The sequence below is a fragment of the Artemia sp. Qi Xiang Cuo genome, chromosome 3, assembly GCF_049724085.1.
Source record: "Artemia sp. Qi Xiang Cuo chromosome 3, ASM4972408v1, whole genome shotgun sequence".
NCBI classification, from domain to species: Eukaryota; Metazoa; Arthropoda; class Branchiopoda; order Anostraca; family Artemiidae; genus Artemia; species Artemia sp. Qi Xiang Cuo.
This window is the reverse complement of record NC_142796.1, coordinates 85,573,052-85,596,944: the sequence shown is the minus strand read 5'-3', so window position 1 is coordinate 85,596,944 and position 23,893 is coordinate 85,573,052. Positions and strand designations below refer to the sequence as shown.

The 23,893-nt window shown below is 33.1% G+C and overlaps 1 protein-coding gene across 2 annotated transcripts in view; it reads right to left on the bottom strand.

The window, feature by feature from the left end:
- The window catches only part of slx1 (structure-specific endonuclease subunit SLX1), a 46,288-nt gene that overhangs the window by 19,540 nt on the left and 2,855 nt on the right, over window positions 1-23,893 (bottom strand). For both annotated transcript variants that reach the window (XM_089087199.1, XM_089087200.1), the window contains exon 2: window positions 1,194-1,413. In XM_089087199.1, the coding sequence (XP_088943325.1) occupies window positions 1,194-1,369 (176 nt within the window). In that variant the 5' untranslated portion in view covers window positions 1,370-1,413. The remainder of the gene's footprint in view (window positions 1-1,193; window positions 1,414-23,893) is intronic.

The following is a 23,893-nucleotide window of genomic DNA, read 5'->3' as shown; positions in this document are numbered from 1 at the left end:
TGATGCACTGAATCTGACGGTGTGATTTTCATTAAGGTTCGATGACTTTTAGATGTTATTCCCTCCTTTTTTCGAAAACAAAGCGATTTTTTTCAGGCTCGTAACTTTTTATGGGAAGAACTAAGCTAGATGAAAATTATGTATTTGAAGTCAGTATAAAAATATGATTCTGTTGGTGAATCTATTGGTATCAAAATTCCGGTTTTTAGAGTTTCGGTTACTATTAAGCCGGACGCTCCTCACTTACAGTTTGTTACCATGAACTATTTAATAATAAAATATTGTTAATTATAATATAAATATTGTTTATTAAGTTATATTTATTACTGTGTTGAAAACAATATTGAAAAAAATATATTACGCCTGAATATGGACAGTAATCTACAAGCAGCTTTTCATAAATTGGGAGGCTTTGGTTATGGCACTAGTTTCCAAAACTCATTTGCATATTGTATTGGTTTGTGACGCAAGTTAAACTTATGATCCACTTGAAGTACTATGATTCCATTTCTCATCTGGGACTTTTATTCAAATATAATAACAAATTGTTAATTATAATGTCAATATTGTTTATTAAGTTATATTCATTATTGTGTTGAAAAAAATATGTTATGCCTGAATATGGACAGTAATCTGCAAGCAGCTTTTCATAAATTGGGATGCTTCGATTATGGCACTAGTTTTCAAAACTACTTTGCGAATCATATTGGTTTGTGATGCAATTTAAAATTGTGGTCCATCTGTAGTTCTAATAACTCCATTTGTCCTATGGCACTTTCCTTCAAATATATTAGAAAACTTTTAATTATTATTATCAATATTATTTATTCAATTATATTAAATATTTTATTATATCATATCAGTTACATTAAGTATTAACACATGCTAATGAAATATATTAATATATTAAAAGATAAATTCAAAATGGATTCAAAAGAAAATTTAGGAAAATATTAAAATTATTCAGATCATCAAATCACAAGTATTTTAGTACTTCATCAAATATACAAGTATCTACATTAGTTATTGAATTACTAAATATTATATTATTGTTTTCATTTTATTTTAAGGGCTGCTTCCGACTCGCGAGCCACAGTTTGGCCATGACTTAAAAAAAAAATCTAATCTGTGCAGCATACCAGCATATTTTAGTGTGATTACAGTGTCATTTGAGCACACGAAACTTATCATACCAAGGTCCTTTGTTGCTAGTTTTCCATGCTCCTCCATATTCTTTTCCTTTATTATGCTGCTTTATTCTTCTCTGGGGGTCAACTGTGTAGCCTATGTAAATTCGTCCATTATTACTGGGATTCCTGCAGTAAAGCATGTATACTCCATGAAAATTCGCTTGAGAAACTTCTTCCATTTGGATAAAGGTATTCAATCAAAAGATGGAATTAAACAAAGTCTCTGAAAAACCATATTCTTTCAGTTATATCATCAAATTAAAAAGGGCACTAGAGCTTTTAATTTTCGTTTGAATAAGCCCTCTTGCGACATTCTAGGGCCACTCTAATTATATTTTTATTAGACTCCTAACTTAGAACTATAATTAGATTTATAATTAGAAATCAAACTAGATTCCTCTAATTACTGAAACTTAAAAAAAGTGAGGTCATCAAAAGTATGATCTAAGGGGGATGGTATGCTCTTTGAGGTTCAAAATTTTGTTAAATTCTTAAAAACAATTTTTTTATACCACAAACAAAGTATTCTTCAATTTTTACATTTCTAAAAGAATCTTGACCATCTTTGGTCATAAAAAATCTCATATAAATTAACAAACTTGTGCAAAAACACTTATACAAAAAGTTTTAAAGGACATAACCACTAAAAATCTTAATGTGGGTGAAATAAAAAATACCAGCCAAGTTTTTTTCTGGAAAGACAAAACAATGCAGTAGAAATTCGGCCTAACCCTGATTCTATGAGGAGAATCATAGATCAGATTATGTATCAGATTGAATCAGATACATAATCATCAAATCTTGATTTGTATCAGATTAAAATCTTGATTAAATAAAAAACAGAGCACAAAAATCATTTTCTGATTTGGCTAAGTTATCAAACCTTCAAGCTCCCAACAATGTTAGGGTTAGGATCTAACGGTTCCAACTATAAGGTCCTAACAGGGGCGCAACTTCCCTCCCCCAACTCTCCGAAAATTTAGTAAAATTTTGTCGAGGACGAAAACTTGGGCAAAAATGGGCAACGTGGCCAAGCCAAAATGCATTTTTCTTATTTATTTTCTGTCCATTTCCAATTTCGGTGATTTAACATATCTTTTTATTCCTGTTGATAACCGAATCTGGTAGATTCGGTAGTTCCATTGCATTTGGTTGTAATTTAAGATGTTTATTAGGTCCCCATTCGGTTACCAAATTCATTAGATTTGGTAGTTCCGCCACACTAAGTCCGTCGATTTTCAAATTCAGTGATTTGGCATTGGTTGTTGTTAGTAATTAAATAAAAAAAAAACAAGTTTTTTTAACTGAAAGTAAGGAGCGACATTAAAACTTAAAACGAACAGAAATTAATCTAAATGTGAAAGTGGCTGTCCCCTGTTCAACGCCTCGCTCTTTACGCTAAAGTTTTTTATTGTTTAAAAAATAGATCTGTGAGAAAGTCAAACTTTAGCGTAAAGAGCGAGTTGTTGATGCACCAGCAGTAGAATACCATATATTTAAAATATAAGATTCTTTCCTTCTAAAGATGATTCGGGCAGAAATTAAACGTTCCCTAATTGAGTTCAAATACCGCTTCCAAGAGTCTAAATTCATAATCAGCAAAAAGAGAAATCGTGCTTCTAGCTTCAGTCAGACAACGGCGCTAGTCGTTCGAATTTCGCTAAGATAATTGTAGCAAAAAAAAAATGCAATGCACAACATTTATAAGGAAGTTTAAAAGGCAAAAAAAACTGTGTGAACTCCTGAATCATCTGAAAAATCTCAAAGACATTATTGGACGAAGATTAGCGTCTTTGGGTCACTTGGTCCAATGGCAGGCAGTCCCTACAGCGCAGGACGAAAGAACTGCGTTTGGGAGTGGTGTAAATGTGTTTTTTAATTTTTAATCTTAAGTCAGACCTCAAACGATTGATACCGCAAACAATCTTGGTCACCATTATTGTCATTGAAGTAACCCGTTGCTGTACAACTAAGCATGTAAGTTCAATAAATCTATTGCCTTTTCTATCTTTTTTCTATGATTTTATATGTCTGTATTTAGCCTAGTCTAATGATAGCTAATTAGTTTGCAAATCTCCAAAGGCACATAAATATTTTATCGCTACAAATGGCACGTGTCGGAAATTGGAGGAAAACTGTGAACTAATTAGGCTATTAGAACTTTGTAATTTAAATTTAATTATTGGAAAGATACAGACATATAAGAAAAATGATTAGGCCTATAACCACTAGGCTACGATAGGAAACCCCTTATATCTCATAGGAGATAATAGCCTCCCCCAAAATAGGTTAAGTAAAATAATAAATTTATTTTAAGTTGATATAAATGCAAAAAAAAAATATTGAAATATTGTATATTGAAACAAAACTGGCTTTGTCAAAGGAGGAAGGTAAATGGACTTCGCTTTTAGCAGCGCTCGAATTAGCAAAACTTCGAGCAGCTTTGCTTGAACTTTGGCTATTAGAAATAAATTTTTATCCCCTCAAAGAGTTCGGTACAATAGATATGGAGAAAAGGCTCAATGAAGAGGAAGGTAAATGGACTTCGCTTTTAGCTGCGCTCGAATTAGCAAAACTTCGAGCAGCTTTGCTTGAACTTTGGCTATTAGAAATAAATGTGTATCCCCTCAAAGAGTTCGGCACAATAGATATGGAGAAAAGGCGCAATGAAGAATTTTAAAATGAAAAAAAATAGTATCCAGTTTTTAGCAAGTAGAAGCAAGTTTATAATCATCAGTTTTTTTTAGTGTTAGTAATGTATTAAATGTAGTATTGACGTACATTGCTGAATAATAAAGTATTTTTTATATCGGGAATCAAAAGAATAAAATAGAAGATAATAAGGAAAGAAAAACAAATCCTTGCTGGACCGATGAAACGTGGATAGAAACAGAAGAATTTTATGCATAATAGTAGCAAATGGGGTCTGTTATATTCCACCCCCGTTTCTTTTACTTTAAGATAAGTGACCTATTTTTGTTTCTTTAATTAAATTTGTGAACCATTTTGAAGAATACAAGTAGGGTATTTTCTACAAACTGTGTAGTATTTTCCGTAACCCAGGTAGGGTAGGAATAGAGCTACAAGGCACCGTCATTATTATATTGACAGGGAGGGTTATTACCTCCAAGGTGAGAGTAGAAATTTTCTAGCCGTAACCCAAGGCGGGTACATTTGGCTTTAGAAAGTGGCCATTTGACCACTCGATCGCGTTATCATACCCTGGGACAGGGTATACTGTAAATAGGGCAGAATCAAACCTGATATTTGCAGAACCGTTGGGGTAAGAGTGGGACTCTCATTAACATTAGGGCCAACAAGGGATTCTCCCCTTCCAGTCAGTGGCATAGCAATCTTTTTGCGTTATTCGAGTAAGTGGCATAGCAATCTTTTTGTGTCATTTTTTGCCTTTAAAAGTAGTGACCCCGCACATACACCCTAATAAGAGGTTCCAGCGGTAGCTAGCACTACGAACATTGGCGGCAGCGGCATAAGCACACATCCTAGGAAGCTTAGCAAAAGTCGCCGAAGGAAGCAAAAAAAAAAGGAGGTTGTTACCCAGCTGTGACTGGAACTCTGCATAAGGCGAGAAATTTGGCAAAAGAAACCGTTAATCACAGAAAATTGAGGCATAGGGATAGGTCTTAAAAGGGTCTCCTTGACCTACACAGATGACCTTCACGTGAATAATGGTGTTAGAAAAAATTCAAATTCTGAAGTAGCTCCGCAAAATGAGTGATCAAGAAAATTTGAATTTTGAACCATGGCTGCTTTAGAGCCATGTAGATGTAAAACAAGCCAGTGTACATGCTTGTTTACAAAGAATTATTAAAAATACATGAATATATTTTTTTTGGGGTCGAGTGTCATTTGTATTGCTGGGGTCGACTCCCCTCGCACACGTTAGGTCCCCTAGTGGATAAATATCCGCGTTATTTGTGCTTATTAATTTTATGGGTTATTTGTAATGATGGCAAATATCAGACTTTACTTATTGCTTTTCTTATAAACAGATATCATTCAAGACAATTAAGAAAGGTCGTCAAAAGTCTGTCTATTGTTCTTAAAAACCATTTATTTAAAAATGCCAATTTTCTGTTTATGTTGTTCTATTTATTTAAGAGCGAGAGAGAATGAGCATATGTAGGTTTTATCTTTGTAGCTAGACATAAGACATACCTTAGTACTTCAGTTTAATTAAATCTACGTTCAATGTTTTGTTACAACAAGCATCCTTGATTGCTATACTTTGCGCACCTTAAACTAAATTAGTCTATGTTACAAAGGATTTGATTAAGTTTTAGATGTTTGATTTTTGTTAGTGTTATTTCTATGCCCTTTCAAAGGATAATAGAAAGGTTGGAACAGAAAATAACCAAAGGTAGGAAGCTCGTGGTCTACCGAGAACGACAACTGGCGTTGGACCACGTCTTGTGGGAAGCCTGGGGAGGAACTCAAGGCCCATGATTGTTTTTTGTAATTTTTTTAAACGATCGTAGGAAGGGATATTTTTCAGTCCTTCAAGTGTAAGAAATTAGTATTTTTATGCCAATCAGGGCCAATCAAAACAATACCTAAAGGTTTAATAGATACTTCGGTGAGCTAGTTAAGTTTTAGTTTTTGGATCTGAATGCTTTGAGCGAGAAACACAGAGTTTACTTTCTTATAGCTCCGAGAAAAAAAAAAAACTTTTTAATTTAATTATATTATATATATTACGTATGCTGTCCTACAGCTGTGTTAAACATTACTTTCAAAGAGAAACAAAGGCATTAATGTCTTTAGCTCCTTGGCGAAAAAAAAACTTAATTTCATTAGTTTATATCCACGACATATACAATAACAGAGAGATCACTGTTCTATAGTTCCGTGACAAAAATGTTCTTTAATTTCATTGGTTTATCTATGACATATATTGTGCTCTAATTTTTGTGAAATATTTTCGCAAGTCAGTCACGTTATATCTTACCTGTACTGACTCAGGTCTCCCTCGGATTTTCTATGAAAAATCTACCCATGTCCTAACTAAGATGGATAGTATCCAAAACAAGATATTATCAGTACAGAAGCGTCTAATTATATGAAATATTTTGTGTTAGTGCATATTATAATTATTTTAGGCCTACACATAAAAAATAGGATAACAGAGTAATCACGTGCTGCACGCTCGCTTATTCGTGTATTTCTTGCTCGAGAAATATAATGTTTCTTACTCGAGTAATATATGTACCAATAGCCAACTATTGGTAACTATAACCAAACAACCTATTGGTACGTTTATATGTAGAATTTCACGGCGGATGTGGAATTATATCTCAATAATAATATGGAAAATTTTAAAACCATTTGATCAGTTAAGATACATGGATTGAAACCCTGTGTATGTCCAATGGCGACTAAGTAAAACCCACAAGGAATTCCCTACTAATGTGAAGGTGTTTTTCGCTTAAAAGATTATAATAAGACTTTAATATAATATTTATTTATTTATTTCCGAAGGATGTGCTCAAACAATAGCCGTCTAAAAAAGATATTGATGTCATTGCTTCATTACGCTTATATTCTTTGCCAAGAATTAACTGCAATCTACGGAGGCAAGCTGGGAAATCCTGCATCTAATTACCTTATTCGAAATACGAATATGAGGCACCAATGTTGACTTGGAATTACGGAAAATACTAGAGAAGAACACGGGGAAACAATGAAGAACACGTCTGCATTTCAGCCGCTAAGCTCGGAGCCCCATGAGAACCTCCAAGCCAATAAACGGGGAAGACATTAGAAGACGAGTGGGTAGAGAGGTCTCCATTCGCCCTTGCTATGTCTTGTTCCCCCATCGTAGTATTGTTCGCGTAAAACAGTGTGGTTATGACGCTGCAACATGCGTTTCTTATACAGTACTGGCTTCCGTGAGTATTACAGGCATGAAAAAATATTGTAAAAGTAGACCTCAAACTTAATAATGTAGGTCAAATTATCTCTATATACTATCGATATTTCTGTTCTCATTTGAAGACATTTCTGTTTTAGATTTTTGTTGAAAGTACTAATATTAGTGTATTTATTTAATTATGTCTCATGACTAAGGAATTAAAGCCCAATTAATGCGTGAATTATTGTATAAGTATTTACTTCAAAGAACAGGTGATTCTGCCTCGCTATTTTTATTACAGGAAAGTAAATTGGCACTTTGGTCATTGAGTATTACAATGAGCTGCCCAGTACAGATACAACCCAGTAACATCTATTTTCATCATATCTCAACCAACGAAGAGTACTCACCATGACTCCAGGCAACTTCATCCCAGCTTCGTCTGTGAAAACAACAGTTGCCTTCGATCGTCGTTTCTTCGACCATGAACCATATTACATATCAGGTAATACTATATTTGAACCTCAGTAGCAAGTGCTTTAACGAACTATATAATCACATAAATGCTGATAACCCCATCGATCAGAACAAGATAAACGATATTTAACGATATTTGAAGTTAAAAGATACTTAAAGACATTAGAAGATATTTGAAACTGAAGTTAGAGACAACTTGAAGTTTAATTCTGAGAAACCGATCCATCAGAACATGATAGACGATATTAAGCAAGATCCGAATTTGAATGATAATTAAGTGCATCCCAAGATAGTCGAAGACAATGTTAAAAACTCTTAGTATTTTAATCCTGATATCTATGCCTGTCAGTAAAGGATAGACGGTGTTTAAATGCATAAAATACTTAATGACTATTGAAGACAGTCGAAGCAGAAATTAATTAAAATTTGAAGTTTAATTTTGAGAACACCACCGAACAGTACAAGATAAACGATATTTAACGATATTTGAAGTTAAATGATAGTTGAAGATATTTGAAGTTGAAGTTAAAGACAATATATTAAGAAAGTCACTATAGTATGACGACAACCCGTTTCAAAAGGCACAAATGAACAATTTTACGCGAGAATATATTCTCTATGTGCCTCAAAAATCCTAAAAATGATATGCTGAGAAGAAAAACACCAACACCTGTAGTGGGAAGAATCATTTCCCAGTTGACTATTAGAACAATATTTAACGGTCATTTCCCAGTTGACCATTAGGGAAAACTTGTCGTGTAAAGACAACTAGACTCGAACTGTTCCACGAAGAAACCATAACGTAAATGCTTCGAAATTTTTGTCAGGACAAAAGGAGTGAAGGACAGTAATTTACAACAGAAGGGTGTAGTACACTAAGGACACGAAAGGTGATGCATAGATGTGAAGCTACATGTGTTACTTCCTAATAGTTTTGACAATTCCAACATCCCAATAGTGAAAGTATTTTAATGTCATCGGTGAATATAATGAACCAAATATTGTATGTTATAAATCATTCATGCATGTACCACAATTAGAATTAGATGTAATATTATTATGTTATTAATTTAATATTGTTTAGATATTATGTAGTAAGTCATATAGCAAGCAAAATCAAAAAAAAAACTAATGTAAAAATAGAATAGCCCCTAACTTATGGGAAATATAAAATTAATCAGTGTTATATATAGAAAAAAAAAATCTTAAGTATAGTATCTAACCTAGAACCCAAAATGATCTTAGTCCGTTAGATGGATTTTAGATAAGGATTTAGAATAAAATAAGAAAAATAATTGAAAAATTTTAAGCCCTCCTAATGAGCAGCTACTAATGACGGGACGTCATGATTTGAGGGGAAGGGTGATGTGCACCAGCAGGAGAGTACCATATATTTAAAATATAAGATTCTTTCCTTCTAAAGATGATTCGGGCAGAAATTAAACGTTCCCTAATTGAGTTCAAATACCGCTTCCAAGAGTCTAAATTCATAATCAGTAAAAAGAGAAATCGCACTTCTAGCTTCAGTCAGACAACGGCGCTAGTCGTTGGAATTTCGCTAAGATAATTGTAGCAAAAAAAATGCAATGCACAACATTTCTAAGGAAGTTTAAAAGGCAAAAAAACTGTGTGAACTCCTGAATCATCTGAAAAATCTTAAAGAGACTATTGGACGAAGATTGGAGTCCTTGGGTCACTTGGTCCAATGGAAGGCAGTCCCTACAGCGCAGGACGAAAGAACTGCGTTTGGGAGTGGGGTAAATGTGTTTTTTAATTTTTAATCTTAAGTCAGACCTCAAACGGTTAGTACCGCAAATAATCTCGGACACCATTATTATCATTGAAGTAACCCGTTTCTGTACAACTAAGCATTTAAGTTAAATAAATCTATTGTCTTTTTATATGTTTTTATTTCATTTGTATGTCTGCGTCTAGTCCGATAGTAGGTAATTAATTCGCAAGTCTCCAAGGTAAACGCTCCAAAAGGAATCTGATCCCCAGATAGCCCGAGAAAAGAAGGTCACGCTTTTTCATCCCTACAAGCACCAAAAGTTGTCATCGCCGCAGCTTAGAAAGAGTTTATAACCCCTGCTAGCCTATAAGAATTCATATCTCTTAAGCAAGATCCAATTGTGCCGCGGAAAAAAAGCTCTGAGACTTCAGTATTTCTAGTTCAATAATTTTTAATTCCTCGTAACTTTTAACGGATTAAATTAAATGAAATAATTCAAAGATATTCAATATCAGCATTAAAATACAATTCGATTAATATGTATATTAGAGGAATTACGGCATCCGGTTCAAATGTAAGAAATAAGAAATAGGGAAGTAAACCTATGCCATTCATATCTGATTTATTGAGAAAGCCGGGTTTTGTTTTTGATTAATAAGAATACGTTTGATTCAAATACTAATTTTTCTATCACAAACCATAACAAATATTATCTTCAATATTGCTTCAATGGTACATTGAGGAGGGGACAGCCCCTTTCATATACGGAATAATTTCTGTTCGTTTTAAGTTTTAATGTCACTCCTAACTTTCAGTTAAAAAAACTTGTTTTTTTAATTTAATTTTTGAACGTTTTTGTATAAATGCAGGTTTTGATCTTGGCTCACAGTACATGAATAATTAAAACAAAATTGAGGTATTGACTAGGAGGTGAACCCAATCATATATGTAATATTTTCTGTTCGTTTAAAGTTTCGATGTTGCTGCTGTTGCAGTTGAAAAACTTGTTTTTTTATATTTAATTTCTGATCTTTTTTTTAAATAATGCTGGGAAGTCCGGCGTCCCCTTCATAGCAATGTCTCTTCCCCCATGAAAACTTCCTTCATTGAAAAATCCTCCTACCTAACCCCCTACCCCCCCCCCCACTACCAGGAAATATCTCCCCTGAAAACTTCTGTACTGTATACTTCCCAATAATCAATACTATATGTTAACATTGGGTAAAGTTCATAACTTTCAGCCCTCCTCCCGGGAACTTCGGGGGATTAAGGCATTCTAAAAGACATACTCATAATATTTTCGAACATACTAAACAAAATGGCTATCTCAAAATTTTGATCAGGTGACTTTGGGAAAAAAATGAGCGTGGGAGGGGGCCTAGTTGCCCTCCATTTTTTTGGTCACTTAAAAATAGCACTAAAACTTTTAATTTCCATTCCAATGAGCCCTCCCACGATATTCTAGGACCACTGGGTCGATACGAACACCCCTTGGGGAAAAAAAACAACAACAAATAAACACACACCTGTGATTTTTCTTCTGGCAAAAAATGCAAAATTCCGCAATTTTGCAGATAGGAGCTTGAAGCCTCTACAGTAGGGTTCTCTGATACGCGGAATATGATGGTGTGATTTTCATTAAGGTTCTATAGCTTTTAGGGGGTCTTTCCCCCTTTTTTCGTAAATCAGCCAAATTTTCTCAGGCACGTAACTTTTGATGGGTAAGATTAAACTTGATTAAACTTATATATTTTAAATCAGAATTAAAATCCAATTCTATTTATGCATCTATTTGTTTAAAAATACTGTTTTTTACAGTTTCGGTTACCATTAAGCTGGGTCCCAATAACCAATACTATATGTTAACATAGGGTAAATTTTATATCTTTCAGTCTTCCCCCTGGGAGCTTCAAGGGATTAAATCATCCTAAGGGACATATGTATAATATTTTCGAATATGCTGAAAAAAATGGCTATCTCAAAATTTTGATTGGGTGACTTTGGGAAAAAAATGAGGATGGGAGGGGGCCTAGTTGCCCTCCATTTGTTTTGGTCACTTAAAAAGGTCACTAGAACTTTTAATTTCCGTTCCAATGAGCCCACCCACGATATTCTAGGAGCATTTGGTCGATACAATCACCCCTGGAAAAAAAATAAATAAATAAATAAACACGCATCCGTGATCTTTCTTCTGGCAAAAAATGGAAAATTCCACATTTTTCTAGATAGGAGCTTGAAACCACTACAGTAGGGTTCTCTGATACGCTGAATATGATGGTGTGATTTTCATTAAGGTTCTATAACTTTTAGGAGGTCTTTCCCCCTTTTTTCGAAAATCAGCCAAATTTTCTCAGGCGCGTAACTGTTGATACGTAAAATTAAACTTGATGAAACTTATATATTTGAAATCAGAATTAAAATCTGATTCTTTTGATGTATCTATTGGTATTAAAATTCCGTTTTTTTAGAGTTTTGGTTACCATTGAGCCAGGTTGCTCCTTACTTACAGTTTGTTACCACAAACTGTTTGACTAAAGTCAGTAGATTTGGTAGTTTCATCAAATTCAATCTGTCCTTTTTTCAAAATCGGTGATTAAGCATGGTTTTTAACCGCTAGTAATCGAATTTGGTAGAACATCCAGCAGAAAAATCATAGCTTGTAGCACTGACAGGACAATTAATTTGCAGCCTTTGACACCAAGTGTAATTACAACCAAAAAAGGAGAGAGGGGGCAGGGCCCCCACCCCCCCGGGAAAAACCTAATCACCACTGCTATTTTGGCGTCTTCCCCCCCCCCCCGGAAAATTTTCTGCCGGTGCCCTTGAAATACTGCAAAATTGACGCTAGAATAAATAAAGACTATTTCAAAAATCATATTTATTGTCTTCATAGCGATCTAGAAGAAGCACGAAAATACAGATAGTACTGTAGTTTAAAGACCTGTGTATAGCACAAAAGTGAGATCACAACATTCCAGTCACTACAGCTTTTGTCAATGAAAGTATTCTTGTGGAAATAACTGCTAAACCAATTCCTAAGGCCCTGCCACTGCCTGATGACACCACAGATAGTGGAGATCCTGGCTTACAATCAATATTTTCAAATATGAAATCTCTATTTATTACGATATTTATTGATCCGAATTTTGTTATGGACATCTTTAAAGGGATTAAACAAGCCAGCTATTTAGGGGGCGTGGGGCAGAGGGGCTGCCTCTGAATGACCATTTAGCAAGCTCAAGTTGGTGAAAACTACTCTTTTGTCTATGTTGAATGAAAAACTACTTTATCACCTGATGACACTAACCTGTGAAAGTGATTTTTTGGATAAAAGTGACCTGTCTCAAATAGTTCAAAAATGGAAAGGAATAAATTTGGGGAATTTCTCTCTAATTATGGTTTTATACATATTATGCAATCTCTGGAGATTTCAGCATATTTAAAGGTCATTTTTTTTAATGCAGTAGAAATCCCGCAGTGATTCAGTAAAATCTGGTAAGTTTGCCCCCCTTCCCAATGAAAAGAGGCTTGGGATGCCCTGCCCCTCCCTCTGGTGGTTCCAGATACAAGCCTAGGCTATATACAGAACTTTACCGAATTTGTTAGTTTGCATTGTTATTTGCTCTTATTTTTATTTAACAGTCAGTTCATAAAACCAAATGAACCAAATCTGGAAAAAAAAAAAAATCACCAACACTTTGTGTATACACAAAGTGTAGTGTATACATTTGGAAGCTGGGGTGCATTTGGATGGGTAGCAATTAGTATATTTGAAATCAGCATTAAAAGATTCATTGAGTAGTGTAGATGTTCTGCATAATAAAGTAATTCTAAAAAAAGTATATCTGCCCCCAAAACTCTTTGAGTTCAAACTTTTGAATGCAGTTTTAAAAGATTACAAAAAAATAAAATAGGATAGGACTTCTAAGTATATCTATTTCTTCTTGTTTTTTTGCTTGTTTATTGTTTTTGCTTGTATTTTTTTTCTTGTATTGTTTAGTTTATTTTTTGTTAGGGTTTACTGGCAATTTTCCCAGAGCTTATTTCAACTATTTTAATTAAGTTTAAAGTTTGCTGCATTGTTACAAATTTTGAACCTTTTTATAGAAGCCCTTGTAACACATACAAAGCAACTTTCAGTCCTTTCCCTTGAAAACAATGCTACGTTAAAATAATATTTGAGGTTTACTTCATAGCTCAAACATTCAGAACATATCACCAAGAGTAAAGAAAAGGAAAATATGTAGTTGTAATGGCATAGGCCTAAGGTAAAGTATAGCAGGGTACTATACTTTACTATACCATACTATAGTGTACCTGCACATAAGTTGGAGAGGTTGAATAGAGGAAAAAATCCCTTTTCACGTGGGTCCAAGAAACCCCACCCTTTTAAAACCCGGAAGGTAATGGCCTGAAAGTTCACTTTCTGCATAATTCAATTTGGCTTCTAGCACCCATTTTATTGTCTCTAAACGCTCATTTTAATATCACTGAAAGCTCGTTTTAACGTTGTTGTTGCGTGTAACATCATTAAAGTAAATGTAAAGTATAGGCCTGAGGGTAAAGTATAGTAGGGATGCAAGCAAGATGTGTTAGCTACAATTATAATGTATATTATGAAGTAGCCTATGACTTCTTTTCTTAACATGTTTCCTTCTCTAGACATACACCTATACCATTACAACATATATTGTTATCATGCATCATATGTATCATGATTTAAAGATATGGCTGATGGTAAAGGTTAAAGTGAAAGAGTTTAAGGTATTTCATTCAGGAAGAGCAACAAAGGGCCATCCTGTTTTTTCATACACCTTTCCTCTTTACCTTCCCCCAAAATTCTTAAAGTACCCATTTGGAGTTGGGTCAATTCTGGCTCAGAGTAACATCATTGACCCACAGCCCATACCATATAATCAGCAGCCCTGTGAATCAAAACCCCATCTAGAAGAACATAAGATTGCATGTCCAGTGCTCCAGTCACTCAGCTAGAATGGCTTCATTAAAACCTTTCCCTGGTTTCAACATGAATATTTTATATATCCTGTATGTTTGCCTCCCTTGCCCTCATAATCCCAAGTCATTATTTAAAAGAAAATCATTTATATCCTACTAATTATATACCTGCCTTAAAATTATGATTACTTATTAATTATAATATCTGTTAATTATTAATTAAGAGATATTATTAGTAAAGGGAGCCAACATACAAGCCAGAAACATATTCATGACTTCCTTTTGAAGAAGAAAATAGTGCCTAAAATAGGTGAATAATGTGGAAAATATAATAAATAATTAGAGAAATTGCTAGAATCAAATGATTTTTGAGATGGCATGGACTTATAGCCCCCCCCCCCCATCCTATGCATCCCATTCACTGGAACACAAATGGGCTTTTCCAGGATTTTAAAAGGCAGAATTTTACTTCAGCAAAATCAATATAAATGAAACTATAAAGTTGTTTGTTTTTGTTTGGGGGGGGGGGGAACTGTATTCTATGGGTTGTTTTATTCAAAGTCAATGAAGAAACTGGTGTTTTGGTATGCATATTTTGGATATTTTTACAACAAAAAGCTGGGAAATAGACAAGATTCTATTTTGAAGGGATTTCAGCTTGTTTTTGTATATACAGATGGAGTCCAGATTTCTCTATCTTCTTAAAAGTAGGCATATTATTATTATTATTATTTATTGGAAAACCTGTCATACAAAAAAAAAGAAAAGACAGAGCAATAAACCAAAAAAAGAAGAAGAAATACACATAAACTTAGCAGTGATTATAAACTTAGTGACAAATGCTGGGGCTAAGATCTAAATCAGCTCTTAGAACAAGTTACAAAGACAAGAAAGAAAAAAAAAATCATTAGTGAATTAAAAATATACAGTAGAAAATCATATCACCTAGTCTAAATATGACAAGAAATGGTAAAACAATTAAACAGCACATTTGTCTGCTGGTCTTGAATTCAGGCTGCTCTTGACAAATGATTCCAGTTACTCCAGTATACATAAATATCAGAAACAAGGAAATTATTCAATCATGGAATTTTCACTTTTTTACTTAAAACAATATGCTTAAAAGAATTAATAATTGATAAACAGTTAAATTATTAGTAATATATACAATATATTATCAGAGAATAATATATGTTTAATATAGTACAAAACTTTTCAATTATTTCTTGATTAAAAAAAAAAGTTAAAAAGCTGTGAGAAATATTGATTTCAGACTACAATCAATGCAATGTACATTAACATGAATAGGTGTTTGTAATGACAAAATTTAGCTTGGGAACAGTAGCCAATGTTAACTATTGAAATTATGCAACCTTGTAAATTAGCATGTTTTGTACCAGCCATTGAATTGAAATTGTTTTCCAAAAAATGTATGTCAAAAAATAGTAAAAAGGCATTTCAAAACCTAAATGATCAGAACTAAATTCATATTTTATAATTCAAACTGAAAACAAATACAAATTAATACCCCCCCCCCCCAAAAAAAAAGAAACAACAACACAGTATTTAAAAAGGATTAATCCTAAAAAATATGTTAGTGGAAGAAAAGAAATGAGATATCTTAAATTGTATGTATGCCTTTTTTGTCACTTTAGGGCACTGTATATAAATAATATAGCAGTAAGATCATGCCTCAGTGATTTTTGACTACTATATCCTCAGTATGTACAAACAGCTCCTCCTGTTTAATCTGTCATCAGCAATCCTGTGTATATTACCCTGGAATGTGTATTTTTGCAGAAGCTTTCTCAAAATGCCTTTGAAACCAACTTGAGACTTTGAAACCTACTTGGAATTCCTAGAAACATCTAATAATAACATTGCACTACTAATTATTAATTTTTATATATGTATCAGAATAAATTAATTTGAGGTTAGATTCTTTAAAATTTAGTGTTACAACAGGGAAGTCAAGTTTTGTATTCAAGAGAAATCTGACTTGTCTACCCATGAAAAATCAAATGTTGCTTGTGTTTATACTTGTTTAAATGTCTTTTGGAGCACTTACATCTTGGTCTGGCTTTGTATATTGGTTGAGATAGGGAATGATCATAATACAGTGCTTTCAGGATACAAAACATTTTTGTCTTTGGCTAGAGAACTGTTCTAGCCAAAGTAAAAATTAGACATTTTTCACCTTTCTAGTTTATTTGGTAAACTATTGTGATGAAATTTTCTTTGACAAAACTTAATGTTTTTACTTTGGACCTAGTCACACATTTACATGTAACCTAGTAATGCAGAAGACAACCTTTCATCAGAAGGGTTGAACTTTCAATGAAACATTGTGGTGAAGTATTTGATTTTAATGATTTCATTGACTGTGTAAAAGGAACCAATTTTAGGAAAGTAGAAAAAAACGTTATTGCTGCCAAAGATATTTTTTAATGGCAGGATAACACTTTAAAAAATTCAACTAATGAACAGCAATGAAAGTATGCCTTACCTGATGCATTTAGCAAAAATAACAGGGGAAAGAGGACACACCATTCTTTTCTATTTGAAAGAATATTAAAGTGCTAGTTTAAAGACAGTGAACTGTTTACAGGCAAATGTTCAAAGAAGTTCCTAGCACCAAGAAATAGAGAGAAAGTCTGTGGTTTCAATAAAGAACAGAAAAAAAAGATATTGTTGAGAAACTTTGTCTGCTCATGCCATATAACCATGAGGGGTACTGAGTGAACTTTCTAGAGTCAAATGAGTCATGCTGGAACTCCACCCTTTGACTATTAGAAAAAAATAGTTTATAAGTTTATATAGAATGTTGCTATCCAGCCTCCTTATAATTAAAAACATTTTAGTCATCTAGTTGTCAAATTTGGCCCATCTGTATAGGAAAAATCCAGATTTGCCAACAATTTGACTAATAACTTCTCTCCAGCAAAACTGTCATTTTCCAACTAGTTGACAATAAATGTTGCCCCAGCAAAACTTTCATCTTCCTACTAGTTGACTATTAACTTCTCCCCAGCAAAAATTTCCTTTTCAAACTAGTTGACTAATAGCTTCTCCCCAGAAACACTTTCATTTTCCAACTAGTTGACAATAAATGTTGCCCCAGCAAAACTTTCCTTTTCCAACTAGTTGACTAATAACTTCTCCCCAGCAAAACTTTCTTTTTCCAACTAGTTGACTAATAACTTCTCCCCAACTAAGCTTTCATTTTCCAACTAGTTGACTAATAACTTCTCCCCAGCAAAACTTTCATTTTCCAACTAGTTGACAATAAATGTTGCCCCAGCAAAACTTTCCTTTTCCAACTAGTTGACTAATAACTTCTCCCCAGCAAAACTTTCATTTTCCAACTAGTTGACTAATAACGTCTCCCCAGCAAAACTTTCATTTTCCAACTAGTTGACTAATAACTTCGCCCCAGCAAAACTTGAAATTGCCAACTAGTTGACAATAAATGTTGCCCAAGCAATACTTTCCTTTCCCAACTAGTTGACTAATAACTTCTCCCCAGCAAAAATTTCATTTTCCAACTAGTTGACTAACAACGTCTCCCCAGCAAAACTTTCATTTTCCAACTAGTTGACTAATGACTTCTCCCCAGCAACACCCAAATTTGCCAACTAGTTGTCAATAAATGTCGACCCAGCAAAACTTACATTTTCCAACTAGTTGACTAATAACTTCTCCCATGTATACTCTTTCTCTTTCTCTCACTATTTCTGTAACACTTTTCTCTTTTCAAACTACTGTCTTCCTATTAGTTGCTTTTATTGTTTTTTTTTTAGGCAAAGAAAAAAGCTTCATTTGCTGCTAACTTAGCTGCACAAGCAAAATCATCATTAAATGGCTCCATTAGCTCCAAATCTCCACTTTTGAATTAAAATCAAAGTGCAGTGCCATTATCTCATTCAAATGGTGTTTTTATTGACATTCCTGTTAATGATTATAATGAAGTTAGCACGGATTTACCCTCATCTAGAAGTATATCTTCAAAAGATATTGATAGAAATATGCTTGTGAAAAGAGAATTTTAGTAGTGATATTAAATTTTTCAAGAATAAAATTATATTTTTTAGTTTATTGCTGTAATTCTTAGCAATATAAAACTATATAATGTGGTAGAATCAAATATTTACATTTGGTGACTTGAGAACATTGTTGACTTCTTATAGCAACACATGTTTTATTTCGTTTGTTCTCAGTGGTTGCAGTTCCATTTCCTCCTTGTATAATTGGTTTACAGCACATATGAGATTCAAGTATGTCAAAACTTTCCTTTTCCAACTAGTTGACTAATAACTTCTCCCCAGCAAAACTTAATTTTGCCAACTAGCTGACTAATAACTTTTCCCCAGCAAAACTTAATTTTGCCATCTAGCTGGAAAGAAACATTGCCCCAGAAAACAATTCATTTTCCAACTAGTTGACTAATAATAGTTGGAATTTATTCTGAATAGCATAAAATATGGTTAATAATATAGGGTTTTTTCCAAATTTAATTATCACTATTGTTACTATTGTGTTACAACTACTGTCTCTCTCCCTGTCTCCCTCTTAATTTGAGTTATACATTGGGCTTTGAAGCCAGGGATTTTTTTTATTAATTCCCAGGATAATTAGTCTTATAATACCCGGTCCCAAAAGTCAGATTGAATTTGTCAAAGCTTGTAGGGTTATTCCTCCTGTCTGTTAAAGAAAACGGATGCACATTTGAAGTTTTTTTCATTTCTATCTTGCATTTAATGGACGTATATTGTGTATGTTCCTTCATTGATCTGTCTTTGTTTCTTTACTGGAGGAATATTTTTGTCTTATTTTTAGAATTTTTAATTAATTTTTACTTTTGACTATTTTGGAAAGGGGTTATGTTAGGACAATGAAACTTTCAGGGATGAGTCTATGGGCTAAAGTATGTCCCGGTAAGGTATTTTGAAGTACCTACCTCCACCCCTTCTCCTTCTAGAGGGTCCTGACCTTTGATGACCTTTAAAAATATGTGTGTTATAAAAGTGAAACCTTGCATTATAGATCATCTGCTTAAATGAAGTACAGCAATAATTTTTTCCTCTTCATAACTGCTAAAACCTAATTTATAAGGTTTTAAAGATATGTAAATACATTTCCTAAGTTTTGAAAAAAAAAAACATAAATTTGCCAACTAGTTGACTAATAAATTATCCCCAGCAAAAATTTCCTTTTCCAACTAGTTGACTAATAACTTCACCCCAGAAAAATTTAATTTTGCCAACTAGCTGACTAATAACTTCTCCCCAGCAAAACTTAATTTTGCCATCTAGCTGGAAAGAAACATTGCCCCAGAAAATAGTTCATTTTCCAACTAATTGACTAATAATAGTTAGAATTTATTGTGAATAGCATAAAATATGTTAATAATACAGGTTTCTTTTTCAAATATAATTATCACTATTGTTACTATTCAGTTACAACTTCTGTCTCTCTCCCTGTCTCCCTCTTAATGGGAGATGTAATTTGAGTTACTTATTGGGCTTTGAAGCCAGGGATTTTTTTTTATTAATTCTCAGGATAATTAGTCTTATAATATCTGGTCCCAAAAGTAAGATTGAATTTGTCAAAGCTTGGAGGGTTATTCCTCCTGTCTGCTAAAGAAAACAGATGCATATTTAAAGTTTTGTTCTTTTCTATCTTGCATTTAATGGACATAAATAGTTTATGTTCTTTAATTGATATTTCTCTTTCTCTTTAACGAGGGAATATTTTTGTCTCATTTTTAAAATTTTCTATTAATGTTTTGGTAAAATTATGATTTATCTAATTTTGACTATTTCGGAAAGGGGTTATGTTGGGAAAATTAAACTTTCAGGGATGAGTCTATTGGGTAAAGTATGTCCCGGCAAGGTATTTTGAAGTACCTACTTCCACCCCTTCTCCCTCTAGAGGGTCCTAACCTTTGATGACCTTTAAAAATATGTGTGTTATAAAAGTGAAACCTTGCAATATAGCTCATCTGCTTAAATTAAGTACAGCAATAATTTTTTCCTATTCATAGCTTTGCTCAAACCTAAGTTATAAGTTTTTAAATATACGTAAATACATTTCATAAATTTTGAAAAAAAAACATAAATTTGCCAACTAGTTGACTAACAACTTCTCCCCAGCAAAACTTTCCTTTTCCAACTATTTGACTAATAACTTCTCCCTAGATAAATTTAATTTTGCCAACTAGCTGACTAATAACTCCTCCCCAGCAAAACTTAATTTTGCCATCTAGCTGGAAAGAAACAATGCCCCAGAAAACAATTCATTTTCCAACTAGTTGACTAATAAGAGTTAGAATTTATTGTGAATAGCATAAAATATGCTAATAATATAGGTTTTTTTCAAATTTAATTATCACTATTGTTACTATTCAGTTACAACTTCTGTCTCTCTCCCTGTCTCCCTCTTAATGGGAGATGTAATTTGAGTTATGTATTGGGCTATGAAGCCAGGGATTTTTTTTATGAATTCCCAGGATAATTAGTCTTATAACTCCTGGTTCCTAAAGTCAGATTGAATTTGTCAAAGCTTGGAGGGTTGTTCCTCCTGTCTGTTAAAGAAAACAGATGCATATTTGAAGTTTTGTTCATTTCTATTTTGCATTTAATGGACATAAATTGTGTATGTCCCTTCATTGATCTGTCTTTGTTCCTTTACTGGAGGAATATTTTTTTCTCATTTTTAGAATTTGTAATTAATTTTAAGGCAAAATTCTACTTTAGCTACTTTTGACTATTTCGAAAAGGGGTTATGTTAGGACAAGGAAACTTTCAGGAATGAGTCTATGGGGTAAAGTATGTCACGGTAAGGTATTTTAAAGTGCCTACCTCCACCCCGTCTCCCTCTAGAGGTCCTGACCTTTGATGACCTTTAAAAATATGTGTGCTATAAAAGGGAAACCTTGCAATATATATCATCTGCTTGAATGAAGTACATCAATAATTTTTTCCTCTTCATAACTGCTAAAACCTAATTTATAAGTTTTTAAATATATTTAAATGCATTTCATAAGTTTTGAAAAAAAAAAAACATAAATTTGCCAACTAGTTGACTAATAACTTCTCCCCAGCAAAGCTTTCCTTTTCCAACTAGTTGACTAATAAATTCACCCCAGAAAAATTTAATTTTGCCAACTAGCTGACTAATAACTTCTCCCCAGCAAAACTTAATTTTGCCATCTAGCTGGAAAGAAACATTGCCCCAAAAAATAGTTCATTTTCCAACTAGTTGACTAATAATAGTTAGAATTTATTGTGAATAGCATAAAATATGTTAATAATACAGGTTTTTTTTTCAAATATAATTATCACTATTGTTACTATTCAGTTACAACTTCTGTCTCTCTCCCTGTATCCCTCTTAATGGGAGATGTAATTTGAGTTATTTATTGGGCTTTGAAGCCAGGGATTTTTTTTTTTATTAATTCTCAGGATAATTAGTCTTATAATATCTGGTCCCAAAAGTAAGATTGAATTTGTCAAAGCTTGGAGGGTTATTCCTCCTGTCTGCTAAAGAAATCAGATGCATATTTGAAGTTTTGTTCATTCTTGCATTTAATGGACATAAATTGTGTATGTTCCTTCATTGATCTGTCTTTGTTCCTTTACTGGAGGAATATTTTTGTCTCATTTTTAGAATTTGTAATTAATTTTTTGGTAAAATTCTACTTTAGCTACTTTTGACTATTTTGGAAAGGGGTTATGTTAGGAAAATGAAACTTTCAGGGATGGGTCTATGGGCTAAAGTATGTCCTAGCAAGGTGTTTTGAAGTACCTACCTCCACCCCTTCTCCCTCTAGAGGGTCCTGACCTTTGATGACCTTTAAAATCTGTGTGTTATAAAATTGAAACCTTGCAAAATAGATTATCTGCTTAAATGAAGTATAGCAATAATTTTTTCATCTTCATAACTTTGCTCAAACCTAATTTATAAGGTTTTAAAGATATGTAAATACATTTCCTAAATTTTTGAAAAAAAACATAAATTTGCCAACTAGTCAACTAATAACTTTTCCCCAGCAAAACTTTCCTTTTCCAACTAGTTGACTAATAACTTCTCCCCAGAAAAATTTAATTTTGCCAACTAGCTGAATAATAACTTCTCCGCAGCAAAACTTAATTTTGCTATCTAGCTGGAAGGAAACATTGCCCCAAAAAACACTTCATTTTCGAACTAGTTGACTAATAATAGTTAGAATTTATTGTGAATATCATAAAATATGTTAATAATATAGATTTTCTTTTCAAATTTAATTATCACTATTGTTACTATTCAGTTACAACTTCTGTCTCTCTCCCTGTCTCCCTCTTAATGGGAGATGTAATGTGAGTTATATATTGGGTTTTGAAGCCAGGGATTTTTTTTATTAATTCCCATGATCTGTTACTTCATTGATCTGTCTTTTTTCCTTTGCTGGAGGACTATTTTTGTCTTATTTTTAGAATTTATAATTAATTTTTTGGTAAAATTCTACTTTAGCTACTTTTGACTATTTTTGAAAGGTGTTATGTTAGGAAAATGAAACTTTCAGGGATGGGTCTATGTGATAAAGTATGTCCCAGGAAGGTATTTTGAAGTACCTACTTCCACCCCTTCTCCCTCTAGAGGGTCCTGACCTTTGATGACCTTTAAAAATATGTGTGTTATAAAAGTGAAACCTTGCAATATAGCTCATCTGCTTAAACGAAGTACAGCAATAATTTTTTCCTCTTCATAACTTTGCTCAAACCTAATTTATAAGGTTTAAAAGTTATGTAAATACATTTCCTAAATTTAAAAAAAAATAACATAAATTTGCCAACTAGTTGACTAATAACTTCTCCCCAGCAAAACTTTTCTTTTCCAACTAGTTGACTAATAACTTATCCGGGTAAAATTCTACTTTAGCTACTTTTGACTATTTGGGAAAGGGGTTAGGGCCTATGTTAGGAAAATGAAACTTTCAGGGATGGGTCTATGGGATAAAGTATGTCCCAGGAAGGTATTTTGAAGTACCTACTTCCACCCCTTCTCCCTCTAGAGGGTCCTGACCTTTGATGACCTTTAAAAATATGTGTTATAAAAGTGAAACCTTGCAATATAGATCATCTGCTTAACCGAAGTACAGCAATAATTTTTTCCTCTTCATAACTTTGCTCAAACCTAATTTATAAGGTTTTAAAGATATGTAAATACATTTCCTAAATTTAAAAACAAATAACATAAATTTGCCAACTACTTGACTAATAACTTCTCCCCAGCAAAACTTTTCTTTTCCAACTAGTTGACTAATAACTTATCGGCAGCAACACTTAAATTTGCCAACTAGTTGACTAATAACTTCTCCCCAGCAAAACTTTTCTTTTCCAACTAGTTGACTAATAAATTCTCTGCAGCAAAACTTACTTTTTCCAACTAGCTGACTAATAAATAACTTTTAGGGTTGCCACCAGACCAAAAAATTTCGTAACGTCCAACTCTTAAAAACGTAACTTTTTCGTAACTTTTGATATGAAAGTCTCTTTTCAAGGCAGGGTGCCTTAATTTCGCTATCAAGAGTGGTACTTAAAGAGGGGATGAGACATTTGTTGCCTGATTAATTTTGAAAATATATTTTGACGTTATCTCATTAAAAATTTTCCCTCCAACTCTTAA